The sequence below is a fragment of the Gopherus evgoodei genome, chromosome 8 (genome assembly GCF_007399415.2).
Source record: "Gopherus evgoodei ecotype Sinaloan lineage chromosome 8, rGopEvg1_v1.p, whole genome shotgun sequence".
Taxonomy (NCBI): Eukaryota; Metazoa; Chordata; order Testudines; family Testudinidae; genus Gopherus; species Gopherus evgoodei.
The window spans coordinates 67,253,941-67,273,042 of record NC_044329.1 but is presented as its reverse complement, the minus strand read 5'-3'; the positions used below and the strand labels follow the sequence as shown (position 1 = coordinate 67,273,042).

At 40.3% G+C, this 19,102-nt stretch overlaps 1 protein-coding gene across 1 annotated transcript in view; it reads left to right on the top strand.

Moving 5' to 3' along the window:
* The window catches only part of LOC115656768 (complement factor H-like), a 151,230-nt gene that overhangs the window by 83,421 nt on the left and 48,707 nt on the right, over positions 1-19,102 (top strand). Inside the window, exons 8-12 of the mRNA XM_030573916.1 lie at positions 9,510-9,686; positions 11,031-11,204; positions 12,933-13,115; positions 15,055-15,237; positions 18,834-19,016. Coding sequence (XP_030429776.1) covers positions 9,510-9,686; positions 11,031-11,204; positions 12,933-13,115; positions 15,055-15,237; positions 18,834-19,016 — 900 coding nt within the window. The remainder of the gene's footprint in view (positions 1-9,509; positions 9,687-11,030; positions 11,205-12,932; positions 13,116-15,054; positions 15,238-18,833; positions 19,017-19,102) is intronic.

The following is a 19,102-nucleotide window of genomic DNA, read 5'->3' as shown; positions in this document are numbered from 1 at the left end:
CAGATGGGCAAGTATTTCTTTTTGAGGGCAGAGTACCACATCTCTCTGTCTAGGGGCTTTCTACTCATGAAGAGGATGGGATATTAGTGGCCTTGGAACAGTTGGGAAAGGACCATACCCTGGGCTAACTGTGAGGCACTGGTCTGTAAAAAACTCCCGTGTGATGTCGGGGCTGTGCAGAAAGCATTTATTGCAGAGAATTCTCTTCATTTCCTGAAACACCTGGTCTCACTGAGGTGACTCCAATCTGTCTTGTGGATGAGTTTTCAATAAGGCCTATGAGAAGTGTTGCCAGTGAGGCAAAAATTAGCACAAACTGTCCATAATATCTGGCTGGGCCCAGGAAAGACACCTGTTTTTTGATGCTTGGGACAGATACATTGGCCAATGAACTTAAACATGGCCATATGCATCAGACTAATGGTCCATATAGCCCCATATCCTGTCTTCTGACAGTGGCCAGTGCCAGATAGTTCAAAGGAAATGAACAGAACAGGGCAATTACCAAGCGATCCATTTCCTGTTATCCTGTGGCAGCTTCTGGCAGAGGTGTAGGGACACCCAGAACATGGGGTAGCTGGAACTAGGGATGCTGAGGGTGTGGCAGCACCCCCTGGCTTTAAGTGGTTTCCATCAAGTACAAGGTTTACAGTTTTGTTCAATGGCTTTCAGCACCAAACAATAAAAAATTGTTCCAACACCAGTGGGGTTGCATCCCTGACCATCTTGGGTAATAGTAATAGATGGACTTATCCTCCATGAACTTATCTAATTCTCTTTTAAACCGTCTTATATTTTTGGCCTTCACAACATCCTCCATCAACGAGTTCCATGCGTTGTCTGTGCATTGTGTGAAGAAGTACTTCCTTATGTTTGTTTTAAACTTACTGCCTATTAATTTAATTGGGTGACCCCTAGTTTTTGTGTTATGGAAGGGATAAATAAAACTTATCTATTCATTTTCTCTACCCCATTCGTGATTTTGTAGACCTCTATTATATTTCCCCCTCAATCACTCTTTTCCAGCCTGAACAGTCCCAGTCTTTTTAATCTTTTCTCATGTGAAAGCTGTTCCATACACGTAATCATTTTTGTTGCCCTTCTCTGTACCTTTTCCAATTCTAACATATATTTTTTGAGATGGGGCAACCAGAACTGTATCAGTATTCAAGATGTGGGGGTATCATGGATTTATACAGTGGCATTATGATATTTTCTATCTTATCTATCTCTTTCCTAATGGTTCCAATAATTCAGTTAGCTTTTTTGATTGCCACTGCACATTGAGCAGATGTTTTCAGAAAACTAGCTATGGTGACTCCAAGACTCATAGACTTATAGACTCTAGGACTGGAAGGGACCTTGAGAGGTCATCGAGTCCAGTCCCTTGCCCTCATGGCAGGACCAAATACTGTCTAGACCATCCCTGATAGACATTTATCTAACCTACTCTTAAATATCTCCAGCGATGGAGATTCCACAACTTCCCTAGGCAATCTATTCCAGTGTTTAACTACCCTGACAGTTAGGAACTTTTTCCTAATGTCCAACCTAAATCTCCCTTGCTGCAGTTTAAGCCCATTGCTTCTTGTTCTATCATTGGAGGCTAAGGTGAACAAGTTTTCTCCCTCCTCCTGATGACACCCTTTTAGATACCTGAAAACTGCTATCATGTCCCCTCTCAGTTTTCTCTTTTCCAAACTAAACAAACCCAATTCCTTCAGCCTTCCTTCGTAGGTCATGTTCTCAAGACCTTTAATCATTCTTGTTGCTCTTCTCTGGACCCTCTCCAATTTCTCCACATCTTTCTTGAAATGCGGTGCCCAGAACTGGACACAATACTCCAGTTGAGGCCTAACCAGTGCAGAGTAAAGCGGAAGAATGACTTCTCGTGTCTTGTTTACAACACACCTGTTAATGCATCCCAGAATCATGTTTGCTTTTTTTGCAACAGTATCACACTGTTGACTCATATTAAGCTTGTCCACTATGACCCCTAGATCTCTTTCTGCCATACTCCTTCCTAGACAGTCTCTTCCCATTCTGTATGTGTGAAACTGATTGTTCCTTCCTAAGTGGAGCACTTTGCATTTATCTTTATTGAACTTCATCCTGTTTACCTCAGACCATTTCTCCAACTTGTCCAGATCATTTTGAATTTTGACCCTGTCCTCCAAAGCAGTTGCAATCCCTCCCAGTTTGGTATCGTCTGCAAACTTAATAAGCGTACTTTCTATGCCAACATCTAAATCGTTGATGAAGATATTGAACAGAACCGGTCCCAAAACAGACCCCTGCGGAATCCCACTTGTTATACCTTTCCAGCAGGATTGGTAGCCATTAACAACTACTCTCTGAGTACGGTTATCCAGCCAGTTATGCACCCACCTTATTGTAGCCCCATCTAAATTGTACTTTCCTAGCTTATCTATAAGAATATCATGCGAGACTGTATCAAATGCCTTACTAAAGTCTAGGTATAGCACATCCACCGCTTCTCCCTTATCCACAAGGCTCGTTATCCTATCAAAAGACCTCTTTCTTGAGTGGTAACAGTTAGTTTAGAACCCATCATTTTCCATGAACAATTGGAATTATGTTTTCCAGTGTGCTTTACTATGCCCTTCTCAACTTTGAATTTCATCCATCATTTTGTTGCTTAGTCACCCAGTTATGTGACAGCCCTTTGTAACTCTTTGCTGTCAGATTTGGACTTAATTATCTTGAGTCATTCAATATTGTCTGCAAACTTTGCCATCTCACTACTTAACCCATTTTCCAGATCATTTATGAATATGTTGAATAGTGGGAGACCCTGATATTTTCCTCTTCACATAGTGAAATCTGACCATTTATTCCTACCCTTTATTTTCTAAGTTTTAACCAGTTACTGATCTAGGAAAGGACTTTTTCTTTTATCCCATGACTGTTTACTTTGCCTAAGAGCCTTTGGTTTGGAACTTTCAGAAAGCATTTGACAAAGTCCAAGTACAGTATATCCACTGGATCACCCTGTCCGCATGCTTGTTGATAGCCTCAGAGAAATCTAATATATTGGTAAGGCATGATTTCCCTTTACAAAATCTGTGTTCAGTCTTCCCCAACATATGTTCATCTATATGTCTGATAAGTCAGTTCTTGACTATGGTTTCAACCAATGTGTCTAGTCCTGAAGTTAGGCTTACCAGCCTGTAATTACCAGGATTCCCTCTAGAGTCTTTTTAAAAAAATTAGTGTTACATTAGCTATCTTTCAGCATCTGGCACAGAGGCACATTTAACTGATAGGTTACATACCACAGTTACTTCTGCAATTTCATATTCCTTAATTTATGCTCCTTTCTATTTTCCTCAGTAGGATTTGATGTTCAGTTTCTAAAGTATGATTCTTTTTTGCCTCCATTTGCCTTTTTTACTCTGTTTAGCCTTGATGGCGGTTTTTTTTAATATCTTATTGCTGCTTTTTTTGGTATATATCTTTAGTATGAACCTTTATTATGGTGTTTTAAAATAGTTTCCATGCAGTTTGCAGGCTTTTCACTCTTCTCACTGTTGCTTTTAATTTCTACCTAACTTGCTTCCTAATTTTTTGTGTAGTTCCCCCTTTAAATTTAAATGCTAGTATGGTGGGTGTCTTTGGTATTTCCCCTCCCCTCCACAAGAATGTTAAATTTAATTACATTATTGTCGCTATTACAGAGTGCTTCAGCTAAATTCACCTCTTGTACTAGATCCTGTGCCTCACCTAGGACTCAGCCAAGAATTGCAGCTCCCCTTGTGGGTTCTAAGGAGCCTTCATTAATGGTATCCACTTTGTACTTCCACTTTATTGACTAGGGGTTCTATTTAGTCCTTTGCCTTTCCATTTTGCAGTTTCTTGGGTTCACCATCAAATTGGCATCTCTCAGTGACTGCAGGACTATGGCCAAATCCCAGAGATGGGTGGACCAGTCCTAACTGTAGATTATGACATTGTCTAAATATGGTGCCACATGGTGATGGTGAAGGCATAATCCCTGGTTCATACCAAATGGCTAGTCTCTGGCAGTCAGGACATAAGAGGCAGATATCCACTACCTATTTGTAGAGTATGGCCAAGAAACAAACCAACATCCCAGGACAGTTGGTCTTTGTGTTAGGCCACCACAGTGTCAAAGATGCACACTTTAATCTAGACTGGAAGATTGTTCTGCTGGGCCCCTCTCCTGGTCATAAAGGGGTTTGTGCTGTTAGGAGGTCCAGTCTCTAAGGTCTGCCCCCAGGGTCACCTTCAGGCTCTGTGGAGTCACCTTTGACAGACCCAGACTTGCCTAACCTTCCCAGCCCTCCACTGTTGGTTCTGTGGCTTTCAGGTCTTCTGAGGAATTTCACAAAGGTCTGACTGGGCAACAGGGTTAGATCCTACGTGTCTGCTAAGTGCATTTCTCCTCGCCACTTCAGGGTTTCAGGGAAAGATGGGACAGACTCGCCTCCCAAGAGAGACAGAAGATGTTTTCAGTCCAGTCCCAGGATCACTAACCAGGATAGAGGATCCATCACTTCTACTTGGAGCTGGTCCATCTCGTTCACCACACACAGGATCATTAAATCTGTCAAGTACATTCACACATCGCCATGACTACATGACATCTACATGGGATGTCCCTGATTTAAGGCCTAGAATGAAACTAGTAGTGTTGGAGCTGGTCTGCCCACAGTCTGAATCTACCAAATTCTGCCTAGTGTATGGCCCTATTTTTGTTTGTGTTACATAAGGTACTAGGATGGCCTATGGATTGGTTGTTCACTTCCTTAGACTAATCAAAGTAGCATGTCAAATGTATCCCCGGTCCCCAGAGTGATAACATACTGCCCACCTTCCCTAGACAAGAAGTGGTATGCTCCAGACAATTTGGGTGGGGAATGAGGGGCGGAGGGTTGATCCTTTCTGTCTGTGCTATTGTTGTGAGTGGGCCTCAGTCTGCAATTTCAGTGGTTCTGAGCTGACCCTCTCTGTAGGCATTTCTGTGCCATTTTCTGTTGCTGTTCCTGACCATGCCTGCCCATTGTGGCTGTTTTGGCCTTCTGGAACCTCTCAGTCATTTCCATGGCCACTGCTAAAGATGTCAGACAGAAATGCTGGATCCAGGCTTGTACCACAGCTGGATCATCTGCAGATATTGTTCCAGAACAATACTGTCCATTAGTTTCCCCCATAGTCTCAGTCTCTGAAATGAGCTACTAGGCAACCATATCCTGGAGTCATTGGGCCACACCACATGTGTGCACTCTGGCAGAAAATGGTTCAGCCCAAAACTCTGATGATATATTTCCAAGTAGATGCCAAGTCAGTCCATTATCCTCATCTTTTGTGTGGTATATGACTATGCTGTAGCCTCACTCAGCATATGATAGGCCACTTGTGTCTTGCTGGTGAGGTAGGAGCAAGTCACACAGTTCAGTATTCCTTTCCCAGACCTGCTCCAAAGTGATCAAATAGGCCTCTGGGTCATCATCCCCATTCAGCTTGGTCAGGGTAGGACTCAGAAGATTTACTAGGCTGGTATCTTCCCCTGCAGTTTGCTAGGTGAGAGTTTGACCGTGTCTGTCTGAAGCTGGTGGTTCTGCTCCTGCTCTGCACATAGTACCTCCTGTTGTGGGTTGACTATTTGGATCTCTTCTTGAGGCTGTTGGGACATCAGCTGCGCTTTTTGTTATGGGCAATTCCTCTCATGCTCTACCAGCTGTGTGTCCTGCAGGTATGGCTGAGCTGCATGCTGTGCCTCCAGAAACCATCAGTTCCAGTTTCCCACTGTCTGTTATGTTGAAAGAATAATCAGAGTATTTCATCCCTGGCCCTTCTTGGAGGCAAGGGGGGCTCACATGGAATCCTGCAGACTACACCACCTGTACAGGATCCAAGAAGCAGGAGGCCAAAACCAAACTAACAAAAAAAAAGTGTCCTCTTTCAGAAGGCCTCCAAACTGACCCTTGCTATCAGACTTCCTACTGCTTCTTGGTGTTCTAGGAGGTAGGCAGGCTTTTTCCTATTTCTGAGGTGTCATGTCAGGGGAGGACCCACTTCATCCAGTTCATAAGGCCCTTGAGACTTCAGAGCCTTGAGTCAGCAACCAAATGTTTAGTATGATAAACAAAGTCTCCAGGGCTCTGGTCAGGATAGTGACCTGCCACCTATAGTAGCCAGTGTAGTTTCTGCTCCCCTTTCCATTGTTTAGCTTCCTTTCCCTGATTATATAGTCCAGCTCCAGGGGCAGAGCAAGCTGCTTCTTGATTGAACCCAGGCTATCTTGGCTGTAAGCTCCAGACTGTCCCCTGGATGTCCTGCCACAGTGTAGTATACCACGTTAGGATGGTGCAGCATGTTCTTCTGACTATGCCTAACTAACATTCTGGGTGTTTCAAAGTGAGTTAAAGCCATGTCCCTACCTTCTCCTTCTGCCTCTCCTTCGTCTGTGGGGAAATTTGCACAATTTGTCCAGTACCACTGGGGCCTGGAAATCAATTAAGATATCACATATACAATTTCAAATACAGGTTGTAATTCTAGTTAGCAATACCATAAAAAAATGTAGCCATACAAACTCATTGTCCATTTCCATTGCCTAGGAAAACAAATGAGCTGTGCAGAGTATCCTGAAGGTCAGAAAATTCAGGCAGAAAGTTAATTCCAAAGCTGAGTGAGTGCCCTTAAAGGGTAAAACCCTGCTAGCAGCACTGTTCCTTTGAATTGAATTGAATTGAATTGAATTAAATGTACAAGTCCCTTCTGATTTGTCAAGTACATTAACAATATGAAGTTTCTTCACAGAATTACTTGTCCACAAACAAATCAAAGAATCGCCATAAAATAAGAACCATTAGTATCAAAACCAAAATGATCATTTCCTTCCAGCCAACTTTTAGTTTGACTTTGGTGAGACACTATCAGAAATGATGAGAGCTGGGCAGCAATATGGTGTGATGACCTTTATCCTTCCCTACTGACATTCCATCTGCTCTCCATAAAGTCAAAACAATATTAAGGAATGGAGTGAATTGTTCAAGGAATTTTTAAATGGCATTACTCCATTTAATTTCATGTTCATCTCTCCTCATGGTCACCTTATATTTATAAAACATGTTAATTAACAGTATTTTTTCTTGAAGTAATGTCCATTTTCTCTCTGCTTTAGAAATATGTGGAAGGACAGAGGTACCTCATGGTTATTTCTATGAAACAAAGAACAGGTTTGGTTTAAATGAAAAAGCAACATATAGGTGTCAGATTGGTTACATGACTCCAGAAGGAAATGAGACAGGGGAGATACAATGTCTTGAAGAAGGATGGAGTCCTTTTCCAGAATGCATCAGTGAGTAGTTTAATGACTGAATATCTCTGTTTTTGTCACATGACTCCTTACTGGATTTTCCCTTAATTGTAACTGTTTTTTTCTTATTTTAACTAATCTATTGTTTGAGAAGGTGTTGCCATCATAAACAAAAGAACTTACTGCCATTGTCTGATCTGTATTTAAATCATAAGGAGATGTATTTTATGTAAAACACCAGAGTACAAAGGTTTCAAAACTTTGTTCTTATTGTTATCACCTTAGGTATCTTAAACATCCCATTTTTCCAGGCCAGGGGAAGTATGGTTTTAATGGTGGAGAACTAAATCTCCCACTTTTATGAAATAATGACTTACAGTATTAGCCAAGCCCAGGTGAGGTTTAGGGCATTCCTTTGATTCCAGGATACCTTATCTCCTGGTTATTCCATCTATTAGTATCACCTTTGTGACTGAAATAACTCACTTATAATTAGTTTTCAAGATGAGGTCCATTCTGTTTCACAGATCAAGGGTACAATTATAGCATAATCAGCATAGCTACCATGACTATGAGAATCCCCTCTATATTGGCTGCCTCTGGCAACACATGAACTTGAAGCTGCTGACAATCCTGGCTCTACAAAGTGGTGTCCCTTGTGATAGCACCTACCAGAGCTGTGTCAAACTGGGAAGCTTCAAAACAAAACAGGGTACAAAATTCGTACAATGAAAGAATAGACCGTTTTTTGGTTGAGTGCCTCTTTTCAAGCATTTTCCCATATTTCCAGCCAAGAATAATCTCCCCATTTCTACAGGAGCTTTCTGCACCTTATGACTCGTATGGAATTCAGTGGGGAAATGTTTCTGGCTTTTGTAGTGTTCATGCATGTCATGATGATGGAAATACAGACAGTGAGCATGACAGTGCCACAGCATGGATTAATTTGGTTAGTAAACAAAGACTAGACCTTCAAATGGGATAAAACGGGTCAATATAAGGGCCAATATTGTTAAGTGCAGTTAAAACATTGTATGTACGGCTGTACATGGTGTTCCACCTCTAACCCTGTTATACATACAAAGCCAAATTTGCCTCTTGCTCCATCCACTTGACATTGCTCTGACTGCACAAAACAGCCAGAAATCGATTTGTTTAGTTAGTGTGAGTTTCCCCAAGGCATGGAGGAGTTGGTTAGGGAAGAGGGACATTACTGGGGTGTCCTTGCACTGCAGGGATCCCTGGCTGCTGGAGTGAGCCCTTGGGGCCATAGGTAGCCAGCACAAGGTAGCTTGAAGAGGGTGGATCAGTCTGAGGATCTGGAAGGCAGAAGATTGGCTTAAAATCACCTTTGCTCCATCCCCTATTCTGGTTCCATGTTGTGCCTAGCTGGTAAAATCAGAAAATCTGTGCCCTGGTTTCCCCACCCTGGAGAGTTTAGCTCTTAGTGTAACTCTTGAAGCCTGAAGCCTAGGGGGTGGGTAGGCTTGAAAGCCTGAGCTCCAGCCCAAGCCCCATCATCCACACTCGTATTTTTAGCACTCTAGTTCAAGCCCTGCTAGTGCGAGTCTGTCTACCTGGGCTGGGAGGCTCACTCTGAGATACAATGCAGATATCCCCATAGATGACTGAAGGAAGCATGACTACAACTGGAACAGCCACAGTAACAATATCCAGTACAGTGACTGAAGGAAGGGAATTATTCACAGTGTCAGAGGGTAAGAAAAAAAGCAGTGGCTTGAATCTAAGTAAGGAAAAGTTACGATAGATGTTAGGGAGATATTCTTGATCGTAAGAGCATTAGTGTTGACTCTCGAGGGAAACACCTGAGTCACTATCACAGTAGATTGTCAAGAACAAGCAGGTCTGAGAAGACATTTGTGGGACTAGCATAGAGGGAAGCCTACAAAATCAGGACTCAAATTAAATGTTCAAAATGATCTCTTCTCTACTTGGCTTTTTAGTCTAAGAATCCTCTTCTTTTACCTCCACATATTTCTAAAGACAAATGCAATAGACATAATGTGTGACACGTTTGTAGAATACTCTGTTTTGGTGTGACATTGAAGAGTTTTACATTTTTATTTTTTTTTAAATATGCAGTTAATAAGGTTGACGTGCACAAAGTACATATAAGGAGGATACTTCAGGCTGTCAGAGTATTTAGTTAATAAAAATAACTAATCTTTCTCTAATTCTGTAGAGACATGTAGGATGCCTGCTTTTCAGCATATTCATTTCTACACCAGTAAAATGGTGTTTTTGCCTGAAGACATACTGGAATATGAATGTGCAGATGGATACCAAACTGTAAATAAAATCTCAAGGGGGCACACAATATGTAGCATAAAGGGATGGACTCCAGAGCCCCAATGTTTTGGTAAGCTTTTTTTTTTTTGTACTAATGAAACTTCTACACTGGAGAATGCATTTCTTTGAAAAGGGTTTGTAGTTGTTTCATTTAATAATTTAAATAAATATGGTTTAGGTGCAGGTTACATTGTGGATAATGATTGGGTGGGAAAAATTGATGGCTTCCTGGGTAGTCAAGAATCATTAATCACAATTAGTCAGCAATCCCAAGGAAACAGTGTTCTTCACAGACTAAGGTTAAAATATCAACCTAATTTCCCATTTCTTGGTTTGCTTTGAAAATTTAGAATAAACTATATGGGTGACATCATTGATGGGGCACAGTGTGACATCTGTTTGTTGTATCCCTCCAACTTCATTTCATATACTGTTTATACAGATTATATAGCTAGTGTGGGAAGTGGTGAAAGAGATGTACTAAGACCATAGCAAGAGAAAATTCTTGATGGGATATGGGAAGCATTAAGTACTGTGCCTCTTGAACTCCAGTGGTTGTGGTCAGTTTCATAGGTGTAGTTGTGGTCAATCCCCACCTGGAATCATCTGAGCAGGCTGCAGGAAGCCCATTCATTTCTATGGAGCTGAAGTGTCCATACAGAGACACCATGGCCTGGAGTGGGGGCTGAGGGTGTACAGCTGATTTAGACTGGGGGATGTGTCATGGTTTTACTTACCATAATCAGTGGATTTTTAGAGAATTAGTAACTTGTATGTTAGGTAGTTAGAGTGCTTGAATCAACTCATGCAAACAGAATTTTTACTAAAATAAGAAATACAATAAAATCTTAATACAGATATTAAAATAAGTAACAGGGATATCTAAAGGCCTGAAGGAAAATAGTGCAGATTGAAAGATCAGCTTTACCAACTCATTATTTACAGTTCACAAAATGTAATTTTGCTGAGTGAACCACAGGTCAGTGAAGATGGCCTGTTTTTTTAAAGTTACTTGCAAAATTATTTATAATTAGGAGATAGAATGTGGGGGAAAGATGAAGAAAATTCAAACCCTCATTTGTTAAGGTTCATCATTTGCCTTCCAGCAAATATATTATACCCTGCAGCTTGTTTTTATTCACTTTGTCTTGCCTCCTCATCTTCTTTTTTTCCCCACCTGTGATGGGAATCTTACACTTTTAGAGATTCCCAGTCTATCCTCAATCAGGACTTTTCTTCTTGCTGATAATCAAAGCCCTGATCCACACAGTGGTAGCCTTTCCATTGATTTCAACAGGCTCTTAATCAGACCCTAAATTATTTTGTTCATATTAGCAAAATTATTGAATCCTTTTTCATAGGTGTAGTTGTTACAATGTAGTATTTTCTTTCTTTCCCTCACTGCCATCTTTAGCAATAGAATGTGAGATGCTGATGCTGCTCCATGGAGACATTTTCCCCAAGAAGGACAAATATCTTAATGGAGATGTCATGACATTTTCCTGTGCAAAACGTTACACCAGGGTAGGACCTGACTCTGCTCAGTGCTATTACTTTGGATGGTCCCCAGCACCTCCGACATGTAAAGGTAAATGTTTGCTCTAGGATTATTGAAAAGGGAGAATAGTAATTAATCTGACTCTTGAATACTCAATCTTGTGTTGAGCTTCTTCTGGATTGTAACCTCTTCCCCAAATCAAATCATTCATTTGTCCCCCTGCCAATGCAGGGACTGTTGCCTTCAGCACATTTTCATTGTCTAGATCTAAATGCCCTGACTAACTAAGTTTTCTCCTTTTACAGTGGGGAAGCTATTCCTGAACCACATATATCTCAGTTAGGATGTTTCTTCCCTTTCTTAATCGTATCCTATTATTCTTAGCTATGCATAGTGAAGAGAGCTGTTGCCTGAAAATGGACAGGTAAAATTTACACATGTAAAAGTCCATTAAGACTTTTCACAGCAATGGGTAAAAATTGCAATATATCTGATCCAGAAAAGGATAGGCCATGCCTACCTAGTCCCTCTGTGCTGTAGGTGAGGGGCATAAGATAACCTTAATTAATACCACTATTTCCTTTCTAAATTATCCAGATAATGCCTCATTCTTTAAAGTAGGGTACTGTCAGACTATAACCCCCCTCCCAAATCTTAACTCTAGCATACAGATATGGGGACCTGCAGGAAAGACTGCTTAACCTTATCTTCTACCAGCTTAGGTTAAAACTTTTCCAAAGCACAGTCTTTTGCCTTGTACAGATATTGTTGCCACACCAACTGATTTTCACAAATATTCAGAGAAGAGTCACTTGGAATCCCTATCCACCTAAAATATCCTCCAAACCTCTTTACCCCCTTTCCTGGGGAAGCTTGAGAATAAAATACCAACCATGTGAGCACAGACCAACCCCTTGTCTAAGGACTTTGGAATCAAAGGATTCTTTAAAAAAGGTAAATTTTATTAAAAAAAAAATCTGAAAACTCAGGCTTAGGGATTCAACACCAAAAATAACTTTCTTGGGGTTCAGCTTAAAGGTTACAAGCAAAACAAAAGCACCTGGGGTTAGCACAGAGGAACTCACAAACCAAAACAACCAAAAGATTCCTAATTGCATCTGTCTTAACTTTTTCTGTGCTATTTACATGTCTGGGATTCCAAATGAGGAGTTTCTAAGTATGATGCTGATGATTTCCCATACCTGACTTAAAGCTTACAGCTTGTTTCTGCCTTCCCCTCTCTCCAGCCTGAGAGATAATTAACCCCCTCCCCCCAGAGCAGTTTTTCCAATTTAAAAGGGTACAGCCCCCTTATTGGTTCCCCTGGTCAGGTGCCAACTCATGTTAAGCTTCTCTTAACCCTTTACAGTTAAGGTAATTAGGATACAGCTGCTAAGGAGGATTCTCTAGCTACTGACTGGCTAGGTGTCCATAAAAGGGAACTGTCCCCCCTCATTTATCACAGGTACTAACAATGCAAGCTAATTATTCATAGTATAGGGAAGTGTTATATAAAGTTCTATCACACATCTATACTGATGTTCTTCTACCCAGTTCAAAAACCATCTCACTCCTTGCTGTGCCATCCTTGAGTAGAACCTTCCAATTGTGTGGCATGAGACTAGGATGAGACCTGCAAAATCATTTCCACTTGTGACCTAAATAAGCATTTGAATCCAAACTCCAGAGGTATGAAGTCACTCACTAAGACATTTGTGTCACATTTCCCCACTTGCAGGGGTGAATTTGTTTTCATCCATGTTGATTATAGCTGTGGCTAATATTATACAAAATATTCAGCTAGTCTTTTTGTTCTAGTGGAAATCAAAGCTTGCAGGCCACCACCCAGCATTACGAACGGGAATATTATCAGTGACCTTCAAGAAAAATATCAGCATGGTGACTCAGTGGAATATGACTGCAACCTCAGATTTAAAATGATCGGATCAAAGAGTATAGAATGTGTTGATGGAGAATGGTCACCTTCACCCTTTTGCATTGGTAAACTATTGATTTTTCACTTTTAAGATTAGTGTAGAATAAATTTTTCTTGTTTGTTTATGCTTTCAGGGAGTTTTGAAATCCAAACTATACACAATGAGGTGTAACATGCTGGCAAGTATGTGACAGGTGCATTCTTTAGTGCCACAGCACTGGGAAGACTCCAGCCTTAATTAAAGTCAATGAATCAATTTCTCTTAGTGATTACTAGGGTGTCAATTGTTGGGCTAATGAGGCAATTGACTCAGTAATTGGGGAGATATATTTAGGAGGAACTAGGAAGTGAAGGGAGGAGAGAAAGCTTTGTGGAAAACTTTTCCTGTTGTATATCTGAGGTTCCATCTGTTATGCTTTGAAACTAAAAGCATATGTGGTGAAAGAGAAACAGGCTGTGTGTTTGTAGCTAGGTAATAGTATTCACACAGTGAGTGAAGAAATGCCCTCTGACAAAGTGTGTTTATTGCCTTGTCACCTAATATGCTACCCAGGGACCAACTGTAATTTACAGGATCTTGAATGGAACATTAAGAAAGTTAAAAGCTCCTTGGTTCTGTGTTTGTACCATGCCTAGCAAAATAGGGTCCTGGTCCATAACTGGGGCTCCTTGATGCTACAATAATATTATGTATGAGTGCCAATTGGCAGATTTACTACCAGGACCCTGAGGGAGGCATTCAGTATGCATAGTAACTCTCATAATTTTAAGAATCAAAATAAATGCACAAAGCTAAAGTATTTGCTTGCTCTTGCAGTTTATTTGGAAATCAAATAGAGTCTTTTGTTTAGATTCAGCAGCCGCAAAGACCTGCAGCTCCAGATGTTTTCATAAAATAAAGAGATACTATGAATGTTACCTATTATTTATAGAGAATCTTAGGTGCATGTAAAAAACAATTGAAAGGCAAAGGGATGTGGAAAAGAACATTTGTGCAGATCTGTAAAGGAACACTTCCTGGGGAAGCATGTTGTAAGGAGCATTTTAACAGAGGAAGGGGAGGTTGGACAATGCATAATAAGTGGTAAGGAATCCTAGGTGTAGGGGTGGGCATGAAATTAAGCACAAACTCAAAGTGAAAGGAGAAAAGGAGGGAAAAAAAGCAGCTAGCAAGGAGGTTTTGTGATGAATGGAGGACAGGGGGATAGGCAATCGGGGGCAAAAAAACAGATAGAAATGAGACTGTGCTGAGCCTTGGAAGTGAGCATAAGGAACCTGAATGTTTTGCAGACAAAGAGAGCAAGCAAAGGAAAGACTCTAGAGAGTAGTGATGTGGTCACAGCAGGAAGGGAGGGAAATTATCTTAGCCCTGGTTTTGCTGCAGATTGAAAGGTGGGAAGCTGAGCTTGAGGGAAGCCAGGGAATAAGGGGTTGCAGATGTCAAGGTGTTGTATTGCAGTGAAATTTTCATTTTCTGGATGTGTGCACTAAGAGTGACAGTGTTTTTAAAAAGAACAAGAGTGAGTCAGTGCATCGTTGTATTGGTGTGACTGAGTATCATAAGAGTAATGAGCTGATGTGTAGAGATGGTTCTCTTTGCTTATGATCTGTGTGCTTTGCAGTGTCCATATTGTTGTGAGAAAATACCTTTGAGCAACCTTAACTTTAATTTAGTGATTTTTTTAATGTGTGAAACTAGAGATATTTTACAGGAATAAGTGACAATATTTAGAGAGCCTAATGCAAGGAAAGAGAAGCCTAATAAAAACCTGGGAGATAAGAGGGAGAAGATAGAGAGGTTTTAGAGGAAACAGTATTGTTACAGACTTAGTATCCCTCTCCTACATTCATTTAAGTCAGTGGAGGTTTTTCCCACTAACTTTAATGGGAACAAGATCAGGTCCTAAAATAGTGGTTTTAATATTTGCATTAAATTTCTTTTATGATGTATCTGTAAATGTGACAAAACTACAATATGCATCATTTATGTTCTTTACCCTACAGAAGAGGAAAAAACTTGTTTACCACCCCCCAATATTGTCAGAGGGAGTGCCTTCAGTGTAAACCAGAACCAATATTTTCATGGTGATTTTGTGGAGTATGGCTGTGAAGGAAACCTTGAAATTGTTGGGACAAATATCATAAAATGTCTTAGTGGAGAATGGACATCTTTACCTTCATGTGCTGGTAAACGGTACTTGGATAACACTCTAAACATCAATGTAACTTAATTTTATTTAACGATTTATAGCGTATATTCATCTATATTCATGGAAATACAGTTAATGTGGATATTGTATCCAAAACCAGTTACTTAAAAGAATATCAAGGTTGCAAACTTAAGCACTCAAAAGTTAGGAAATACACAACTGAAGGTTGCCCATGCATCTTTAATTCTGCCCTCCTGGATATGTGTTACATTATAGTCTTTAATTAGATGAACAATATACTGTATTTTCCACAAAACCCCAGCCTCATTCCATGAATGAGAAGTTCTCAATATTCCTTTTTATCCTCTACGTTCGTTATGTGGCCTGGGCCTTATTTACTGCGCACCATTCAAACTCTGCACTGAATAGAAAACTACTGATTTCCTCCTTGATGTTTTTGTTTCTGACCATAATATTTAAGTGCTTCACAAACATTAATAAATGTGTTCTCACAACAATGCTGTGAGACAATGGGGAATTTCCATTTCACAGATAGGAAATTGAAATACAGACATTAGGGATAAAATTGTCAAAAATGTCCTCTAATACCAGGTGAGACACCTAGGCCCTAATTTTCCACTGTACTTGTAGCAGTTTTATAGCACATCATATGTTGAAAACATAGCTTCCATTGACTTCAGTTGCAGTCAAGAGTGCTGAGCAGTTCTACAGATCTGACCCCAGATGGCTTACATAAGGTTTTCAGAAAATGAAGAAAACACAATTTGTGGTCAACTGTGAACATTAAGTGACTTGGCTAGTGCCATATAATTCTTTTGCAGAGTCAGGGATACAGTCCAATTCTCTCAAGCAGCATTCAACTTCTTGAACAATGAGACAATCGTTCCTCTTCAGGCAATTTCCTACCTCATTCTTTACCAGCCTTCCAGTTTCTGAAACAGGGTTCCTAAGACTACAGCCTCCTTCACTACACAACTCTAATTCATCCTCAGAGCAGGACCATCCTTTGGACTGAAGTGGAGTGAAAAAAGTATGTGATCATGTAATCAAGGACTGTAATTTAATGCATACTAACAAGGGAGCCAAATTAAGTTTGCACAGGTAATCTGCATTCTGACACATTCTAACATAAGGGTTTTTGGATGCCCTTTCCAAATGAAAGAACACCAAAACTGCAAAAACAGAAATTCCATTATGTGGAACCATTCTGACCTCCAATTTGTATCATCAGCAAGGTTTGGCTCTTTGGATCCAGAGCACAGATTTCTGAGTTCAAGGAGTAACCGATAGCAATAGTAGGCTGTCATCCTTTTATGTGGATCAGGCACCAGTGAGTTTCACAGATATTTGCTGAGAGCAGAGAAATATAGAAATTTGGGACTGCTGGATTTAATTCCAGGTTCTGGTCAGGAGAGTATATTAGTGATTATAGACTAGTCTTTCCATTGTCCCACCTCTACTCCTATCGTTCTCCTGACCCCCATCCATCAGGGGTCTTCCACTATACTCCCACCTCCTTCTCTGTCTGTACCTTTTCGTTGGCTCCTGCCCTCTCCCCCTCTGCTCCTATATTCCCCTACATCGTCAAACTCCTGCCCCATGCCCTTCTGTTCCTCTCAAACACCATCTATTCCTATATCTTGACAAAACACTTCCTCTCCTTCTACTCCCATCCCCCCAGCTGTTGTCCCCCTTCCACCACTGTCTCCCACCCCCCAGTGCTTTTCCTCACACTCTGACTCTGCAAACTCCTCTCTCTGTACCCCACCAACCCACCATTTCTCACCTCCTACATACTAAATCAGGCTGCTTCCTTATTCTCCTCACTACTTGAGCACCGGAAGTTAACATTAAGAGCACAGGAGAAGACAATCTTTATGTTCTCCGTTTTGGTGCCCGGCAGCACAGCAAACTGGAGCAGTAATTGTGTGGAAAGTCCTGCTCAGCTCCTACAGCCACCAAATGCAGTGAGTTCACTCACTTTGTGGAGATGGCACATGCGCAGTCTGGTCACTCCATAGGAGCTCTAAGAACATGGAGCACATTCAGTGCTGACAGAATCTTCAGAAATTTTAGTTGTCAGACTGAAACAAGCCTCTATTGAGCATGTGTGAGCTGAAATTATTCAAAAGTTCATACACTGGCCATATTGAGGCAGTATTTCCCAGGAACAGCAAAAGACACATCTCTGATACCAGGATGCCCCCCTTGCCAAATTTGAAATCCATGCCTCAAAGTATGGAGGAGCTAAAGCTTCTAAAAATATTCTTACAACCAACTCAGTAACATGGGCAAAACAATGTGTTTTTCACTGACTTCATTTTTACTAAAACTTCTCATACTAATAACTTCATAATGTCATAATATCAATCAGAATTCATAAGTGGTACATAATCATCACACCTGGTGTAACAAATTTCAGCCTGAACAGTTTAAATTTAACAAAGTTATAGTGCGAAGAGTTGGACAACCTTAACTTAGGCAGCACTACCTGCACCGTTTCTAATTATTTGGAGAACAGTTCTCCACCTGGCATAGCTACTGTGTTAGGTTCATGCTGGGTTTTCTCTACAATAGCTCCTAGTTTGCAAAGACTTAGGCATTAGTTTAACTTGTCGCACCATGAATAGTCCTACTGAACTCAAAGGGGTCCTCATTGTGTGTAAATGTAGCACATAAATAAGTCTTCACAGCTGTGGGGTCTAAATTTGTTCTGAAGTTTCAAAACAGTTTGACCCCTTGTTTCAATGTATCTTTCCAATAACAGGCAACTTTGAAGCATCACTTGGACTTTTAGGATGTAAGTGGGTTTGTTTATTTGTTTGCTTTATGGAATTTTCCAGTAACCTCAAAAACATTCTCAGGATGTGAGAAATTGATTCTTCCCTCTGACCTCCTGTATGTCTGAAGCAGGCCTTTACATCCTGGAACGACTTTTGTGGTCTTTTCTTCTAATTCTTTCTTTCAGTTTCAAAGGCTAATATAAGATAGTATATGGACTATGAAAATCAGGTAATTGCAGTAAAATAAGATTTGCATATTTACAATACCAAGAAAGTAAGTAAGTCACTAAGGAGTTTTGGAAAATTGTATCCAGTATTCAACTTAACGGTTAGTTTGCTTAGTTGCACCGTTATCTGAGAAGCCTTCCTTATAACTCCCAGAAACCCCTAACTAAAGACACAAGGCCTGAGTGAGCACATCAACTTTAAGCACAAATTCTTTCTTAGATTCTGATTGTTTGAAATAATCTGCTGATGGAGGTACATTTCTCTACAGAGTGATGGGGTTTGAAAAATAACAGAAGAAAAAATCAAATTATAATTTGGTTGTTCTTTCACACATTTAAAGGGACACTATCAACTTAAAAAAATCACTTCTGTTGAATATCTTGCCTGCTATTGTTAAAAGCACACAAACTATAAACACCGGAGAAAAAATGTTTTTCTTTTGATTTCCTTCTGCTAATAATCTTGGACATTACTTTTAACAATAGTAGGTATTTTCAAATGGACACATCTTCAAGTTGATGGCATTTCTTTAAATGCATATTTACCTGACAGGTTCTTTGATCTCTAACATATTTTAATTTTTGTGTTGGGTTTTATTTAGATCCATCTGTGAAATGTGCACTGCCAAGGAATCTTGAGAATATCAGATTTTTATCGGCTTACAATTTTCAGAAGAGTTTCTATCACAAAGATGTTATAAAATACAGATGTAATTCAGATGTCAAGAAACTTAAACAAACAGTCTGTGAATATGGGAAATGGTCACCCAAGCCAGAATGCATTGGTAAGTATTTGCATTTATATAAAACTGTTGCTTTGTAATCCAACTACAGAATGCTGATTTTATTAAAGCTGCTATTAATCTAAATG